The 7500-nt window shown below is 44.5% G+C and overlaps 1 protein-coding gene across 2 annotated transcripts in view; it reads left to right on the forward strand.

The window, feature by feature from the left end:
* syk (spleen tyrosine kinase) overlaps positions 1-7022 on the forward strand; it is an 18851-nt gene extending 11829 nt beyond the window's left edge. For both annotated transcript variants that reach the window (XM_083669409.1, XM_083669410.1), the window contains 7 exons: positions 2128-2206; positions 2528-2687; positions 3847-4056; positions 4458-4647; positions 4976-5116; positions 5458-5570; positions 6080-7022. In XM_083669409.1, the coding sequence (XP_083525535.1) occupies positions 2128-2206; positions 2528-2687; positions 3847-4056; positions 4458-4647; positions 4976-5116; positions 5458-5570; positions 6080-6152 (966 nt within the window). In that variant the 3' untranslated portion in view covers positions 6153-7022. The remainder of the gene's footprint in view (positions 1-2127; positions 2207-2527; positions 2688-3846; positions 4057-4457; positions 4648-4975; positions 5117-5457; positions 5571-6079) is intronic.
* The last annotated feature ends 478 nt before the right edge of the window (positions 7023-7500 follow it).

Raw genomic sequence — 7500 nt, forward strand, 5'->3', positions numbered from 1 at the left:
GGAACAGAGTTACAAGGGGTAGTGGTTGAAATATTCCCTTATGAAATGGGACAACCCTTCAAGATCCTGATACGTCATCAGTATGCAAATGCGACATGGAAATGTGTCCAAATGCAGGACTGTCGTGCACAAATCAGCCTTAAAATAATGTTGTAACATTAGCTAGCTAGCTAGCTAGAGACATCAGCATATGAGCGATTTTTTGTTATGCTTGTTTTAAAGAAAAGTCTATAATACATTGAAACGACATTAAACTAAGATAATACGATGGTTATTATCATTTTAAAATCTTTATTAACGAAGAAAATACTTACATTTGTGGTTTGCTTTTGTTGCTTGTGCAGCATTCGCCACCATCTTGCGGATGATTCCCAAGGCATTCTGGGAGATTTCTCATAACACTCGGTTTTGAGTGTGCCTCTGAAAAACCTCTGTTTGGAGGGCCATGGGGTGTATTGGGATTGGGCCTAAAATAGCTTAGCAGGCCTTAAAGCAGGGGTTAGGGACATGAACTAACCTATCTTAGGAAGCCTTAAAGCAGGGGTTAGGGACATGAACCAACCTATCTTAGGAAGCCTTAAAGCAGGGGTTAGGGACATGAACCAACCTATCTTAGGAAGCCTTAAAGCAGGGGTTAGGGACATGAACCAACCTATCTTAGGAAGCCTTAAAGCAGGGGTTAGGGACATGAACTAACCTATCTTAGGAAGCCTTAAAGCAGGGGTTAGGGACATGAACCAACCTATCTTAGGAAGCCTTAAAGCATGGGTTAGGGACATGAACTAACCTATCTTAGGAAGCCTTAAAGCAGGGGTTAGGGACAGGAACTAAACTAGCTTAGCAGTGGGTCTTTCATGTCTGAATTCAGCCCACTCTGAGATTCAGGCTCATGGATAAACCGATAGCTGCAGATTTACTCAAGCAGTAAACATGGATGTGTCTATGTTCCCCCTACTTCAAATGCATGAGTATAAGGACCCTGACCTATGCAATTGTTTTTTCTGTCTACCCTCTGCCTGAATTAATCGTTCTGTTAATCTTATGGTTTTTACATGTTGATACACAACCTCCTCTCCTTTTTTCATGGACACCCATGTTTTACAATGACATAATTGGGGAAAGTGAACGTTAATGAAGTGTTTCCAAATTAGTTCATCGTTCGATTTCCCACTAAGATGTCTTTTCGACCCTACATCATAATGTTATTTGCTGTACCTTAAGAAAACTTCCTCACATGATGCAGAAATCATGTGGTATAAAGTATTATTTGTCTCTCCATATTCACTACACGTAAACTGAGCTGTTGATGTCATCAGAAGGAACATCTCTCCCCAGTGTATGAAATGTCTGAAGTGTCTGAGATTTCAAACTAAAAGAAAAATATCTCGATTTGGCGTCTCAAATTTAAATTTATGTTCTGATATTCCATTCATAGTAGTCTCCGGGGAACTACCCTTTTGTAACCTGTATTACCTGTTGACATCTTTATCTCATGTTATATGGCGTCGATTTGGAAAAAAACTGGATGTGTCACGTGAGAAAATTAATACTCTTAAGTATTCTTAAGGTTGGAAGCATACTACATTATGGCGTCGACGTGAACTTCCCCTTTAAGATCTCACATTTGGACCAATCAACAGCGTGTGTGTGTTTGAATCATTCAAATAAGGGTGCCCATGACGGAGACAGAGGCTGTGTGTTCCAGTGGAGGCTGGTGGAGGTAGAAATCAGAGGACAGCTTGTTGTAATGCAGGGAATGGGATACGTGTGTTTGATACCATCCTACTGTTCCATTCCATGCATTACAACGAGCCCGTCCTCCGATTTCTACCTCCACTAGCCTCCCCTGATGTGTTCCAAATAACCACACTAGAACACTATGTCCTGTACAGCAGAATGCTTGGCTAATCAGTGCTTCATTCTCAGTGGTGGACTGGTGTGGATATTGAAACAGAGCCAGAGATTTTGCATCATGCTTGTCTGTCTCATTAATCAACCAATCCATCAATCAATTAATGAAACAATTTCAGGTTACATCCTGACTGCTCTTTCTGAGTGAATTATGACAGCAAATGTCGTCCCTCATATTTCACCTGTAACCCCTCTGTCTTATTGGATTCCTGCCAGACCTGGGGCTTTCTTCACAAAACCACAGACAATCCCAATCCGTATGAAATTAGGGGCCCAAATGTCTTCGACACCAAAGGTGAGTGTACAACCTCTGAAAGAAAAACATCCCGGCCTTGTCTGCAAACTAGATAAATGAAGAAGTCTTGGGACTTATTCAAGCAACTCACTGACCCCCATTCAGTTGTATGATGCGATGTATGATGTATACAAACATGTATTCTTGTCTTTCTGTTTTTCGGGCACTGTGGTTGCGACTAGCATCAACCTTTGAAAGTCTTACTTGTGATGATTGTGGTAAGTGATTGTCTCACATACAGTACTGCTGGCGTGTGTGTGTGTGTGTGTGTGTGTGTGTGTGTGTGTGTGTGTGTGTGTGTCTGTTCTGTCTCTCCAACAGAGGCAATGCCTATGGACACAGAGGTGTATGAGAGTCCGTATGCTGACCCAGATGAGCTGCGGACCTCGGTGGTCGACCGCAGCCAGCTCTTCCTGGAGGACGGGGAGCTGGGATCTGGCAACTTTGGTACCGTCATAAAGGGCGTCTACAAGATGCGGAAGTACGGACTGCAACCTCTTACCAGCATACACACACACACACACACACACACACACACACACACACACACACACACACACACACACACACACACACACAAACCATCGTAGTAACCTCTGAGTGACTTAACACACTACAGGGCTGACTCTGATATTTTCAGATGAGTAAGCAGGCCGGCCCAGTACAGCTCAGCTCAGCTCGGATCAGTAGTGTGAATTAGGGTTGAATGTCTCTCGTACCAATGTGATCAACCAGGAACTAAACCCAGGTTGTCTGTTTGGATGAGGACTTTGTTAGCTCATTGAACTAAAGCCACCTGGATACTAACATGAGTGTTTAGGTCTTTGGCAAGGTGATAGAAGCATAGTTTGTCTTTATTTTGGCAGGGAGTCCCATTGAGAGCAAGGTCTCTTTTACAAGGGAGCCCTGCATACACACAATTTACAACCATACATCATACAAAATTACTAAATCGAAACACAATCAAGAAAAACAACCACATTTTTCAACAAAGACATCCTCGGTCAAAATTGTAAATTGCCCGAGCGGCACCAGAAACAGCAACTGCAATGTACTCTGTAGATTGTTCCAATCTGTAGATTGGTGAGGTGCACCATAACTAAAAGCAGATTTACCCAATTCGGTGGAGACCCGAGGAACCTTGAGAGTTAACCAGCCCTAAGAACAAGTTTGGTAACTTATGTTTGTATACTTCAATAACAAGGTTAAGTAAGCCAAGAGCTTATGCAGTAGGGCTTTGTATACAAATAAATTACCTGTCCTGTCCTGTCCTGTCCTGTCCTGTCCTGTCCTCTCCTGTCCTCTCCTCTCCTCTCCTCTCCTCTCCTCTCCTGTCCTGTCCTGTCCTGTCCTCTCCTGACATCTCCTGTCCTCTCCTGACATCTCCTGTCCTGTCCTGTCCTGTCCTCTCCTGACATCTCCTGTCCTCTCCTGACATCTCCTGTCTTGTCCTGTCCTCTCCTGACATCTCCTGTCCTCTCCTGACATCTCCTGTCCTCTTCCGTCCTCTCTTATCCTGACCTGACCTATCCTGTCCTGTTCTGTCCTGACTTGTCCTGTCCTCTCCTCTCCTCTCCTCTCCTCTCCTCTCCTCTCCTGTTCCGTCCTGACCTGTCCTGTCCTGTCTCTCCTCCTCCCAGGACGGAGAAGTCTGTCGCGGTGAAGATCCTGAAGAACGATGACAACAACCCGGCGGTGAGAGAGGACATGCTGAAAGAAGCTCACGTCATGCAGCAGCTGGACAACCCCTACATCGTACGCATGATCGGGATCTGTGAGGCGGAGAACTTGATGCTGGTGATGGAGCTGGCCAACCTGGGGCCCCTCAACAAGTTCCTACCAAGAAACAAGTATGTCCCCCCTTCCCAGTACAGAGGATAACCCCCCCCCCCTGGTGGTCTGTAATGGTATAATCCAGTCCCATTCTCACACTATTAATACTATAAAATACACTGATTTCCAGTGCCCTGCATAAGTAATAATTGTTTGATTTCAAATCCAAAGTTTTGGAGTGTAGAGCCAAAAGAAGAAAAAAAGCTGCCCTGTCCCATTATTTACACAGGGCACTGCTCTAGCACCCTAAACTATTCATTCATTCATTCATTCATACTCCATCACCGAGTCTATGCATGTACTGTAGTATGTAGTAGTGATAGTTACTGTATACATTACACAAAGTATGTTATAATAACAGTCGTCACCCCTCCCTCCCTCCCTCTCTTCCTCCCTCTCTTCCTCCCTCCCTCCCTAGGCAGATCTCCACTAAGAACATCACAGAGCTGGTCCACCAGGTTGCCATGGGGATGAAGTACCTGGAGGAACACAACTTTGTCCACAGAGACCTGGCGGCGAGGAACGTGCTCCTGGTCACCCAGCACTACGCCAAGATCAGCGACTTTGGCCTGTCCAAGGCCCTCACGGAGGAGGAGAACTACTATAAGGTGCTGCACCAGGAGACATGGGTGTTGTTGTTGTTGTTGTTGTTGTTGTTGTTGTTGTTGTTGAATGTTGCTGGACTTTGTCTCGAATGTTGTCTTGAATGCTGTTGTTGTTGGTGGTGGTGGTTTTGCATCAATGTTTCTAACATTATGCAGAACGATTAGAAGGTGCCAGCCACAGTCATTTAAGGAGGCTTGAGTGAATGGCTCAAGAAGGAAAGAAAACAACAGCAAGCATGGGATGCATCCCAGTAGTCTAATGTGTCATTGTGTTTCCTGTATGTAGGCTAAGGACCATGGGAAGTGTAGTCATTGTGTTTCCTGTGTGTAGGCTAAGGGCCATGGGAAGTGGCCAGTGAAGTGGTACGCTCCAGAGTGTATGAGCTACTTCAAGTTCTCTTGTAAGAGCGACGTCTGGAGCTTCGGAGTCCTGATGTGGGAGGCCTTCTCACTAGGACTGAAACCATACAAGGTAACAGGAGGGAGGGAGCGAGGGAGGGAGTGGGACTGAGGGAGGGAGGGAGTGGGAGGGTGGGAGGGAGGGAGGGTTTGGGGGATGGGGGATGGGGGGAGAGGGAGGGAGGGAGGGAGAGAGAGAGAGGGGGAGGGAGAGGGAGAGGGAGAGAGAGATAGATAGATTTCATAACACATTAAGAATCATGATAAACAACAGTAAGAATGCTCACGTTGAATCGGAGTGTCCGGCCATATTGAGTAGCACCAGTCAAAAGGCCGCTGTCCATCTTGATGCATGACATCATCAGCATGCGCAGGGCTCTGAGCAGTGTGTCACCCCCCTCTCTGTGTCTGCAGGGCATGAAAGGAAATGAGGTCCACCAGATGATCGAGAGTGGGGAGCGCCTGGACGCTCCCCTCAACTGCCCCAGCGAGATGTACGACCTCATGAAGAAGTGCTGGACGTACAAGTGAGTGGGCGAGGCGAATCATGATGGTGCATTTTCTTTGTGTAGAGCTTCTCAAGAAACTTCAGTCCATAGTCCATCAGGGCAGTTCTGGTGGAGGCAGAAATGGACTCATTGTAACGCATCGAACAGAATGACAAACGGTATCCATTCCATGCGTTACAATGAGCCTGTCCTCCGATGTCTGTCTCCACCAACCTCCCGTGCTGTACATAAGCCATATACTCAGACACGTCTACGTTTACATTTACATTCGGCAATTACATATGAAAAGAAAAGAAAAAGACCACTACATATGTCAAAGCTAAGCTAAAAAGCTGCAAAAAGCTTAGGGGATGGGAGTGATCGTATCTGAAAAGTGATTGTGTCTGTTGCTTCATGCTTGTTGATTATACTATCCATGGTTGCAGATTCTATATTTACAGTCTGTTGGACTTGCATTGACATGGCTGTTCTGCCTAGTAACAGCATGTATGGCTGTAGTACTCTTAACGTTGTGTAATCTCTTGCAGGGCGGACGCAAGGCCTGGGTTTGCAGTGGTGGAGCCCAGACTAAGAGATTACTATTATGACATATCGCAATGATCAGACCGTCATTTCCTGTCACCTGATACCTACCAGCTGAGCTGAACAGTAGAGAGAGCCAGAGACATGTAGATAAAGACCAGGGGAGGCTCAAGTGAGGTAGAAATCAGAGGACGGGCTCATTGGAATGCATGGAACGGAATGAGGAATGGTACAATGATCCCGTCCTCTGATTTCTTCATCCACCAGCCTCCACTGCTCTAGGTACAGAGTCTGGACCTGGTCTGGACCTGTCTGCTGAGGTGGGGCTAGGTTGGGGAGGCTGGTGGTGTTGTCTGACAGGTCCAGTATGGGTCTGGACAGCTGGGATGGGCTCACTGAGGTGTCTTCATTGTAATGGGTTGGAAAGGCTGTTCTGGTCAGTATAGATGAATCATATTGTAAATGTAATGCTGTCGAAATATTGGATTGAAACAGTGTTAGGAAGTAAATAAATAGTTTTGAATGCCATTTATTTAAATGCAGGTCATCTGAGGTTTTGTTGTTTTTAGACTAAATGTTTAAATTATGTTTTAAATAACAATATACAATACATTGTATGATGACTATGTTTCTTTTTACCCTTTATTTGTATCTTTTAAAATCTTTTCTAAACATTTTTTTAAATTATCTTTTTGATGCTGGAGTCACAAATGTATGCATTTTAACCAATTGCTTCCATACAAGTATCAAGGCTTATGTGCTCTTTAAGTCAGATATGGTCTTCCTTCCTTCCTACCTTTATCGTTACATGGTAAATAATGTAGAGTTCAAATAAGATTCATCGGACCTTATGTACATTAAAACATTCTGGCTTAATATAAATAGTATTGACTGATGAGAATTACAATGTATGCAAAAAATGAGTAAATAAAATTATTTTAAACTGTCTCACTTTTTTTCTGTTCATTTGATAAAGCATGGTAAAGTAGAGATATCACAAACATGACCCTAACCCTAACAATGATAGACTAGAAATATAATCTATTATTATCTGTTAACTATTATAGGGGGGCAACGGAATTTCTTCATGGCAGCCCCCTTGCAAAACAGTCCCCTTTGCCCAGCTATAGGTACTCACGCCGGAGTGAAGGCACGCCCCTCTACTGGGGTACAGAAGTCAAGTTTCCCCGTTGACCCTCACATTCGCTGTTGTTGTTGTTGTTATTTTTATGTTTCAATAAACGTTTTCATGAGTTTGGGGTGTCATTATCAAAATAGTTAACAGTTAACATCATCAATCACCTGCACCATAGTTAAAGACGTTTGGAAAACGCATTGAAAACTACACTTCCGTACCCCAGGAGAGAGCTGTTCCAAAGAGCAAATGTATAGGCTGCCCTCCCTTCCTATTCCATTTGATAACCGC

The sequence above is a fragment of the Argentina silus genome (assembly GCF_951799395.1).
Source record: "Argentina silus genome assembly, chromosome: 5".
In the NCBI taxonomy this organism is placed as follows: domain Eukaryota; kingdom Metazoa; phylum Chordata; class Actinopteri; order Argentiniformes; family Argentinidae; genus Argentina; species Argentina silus.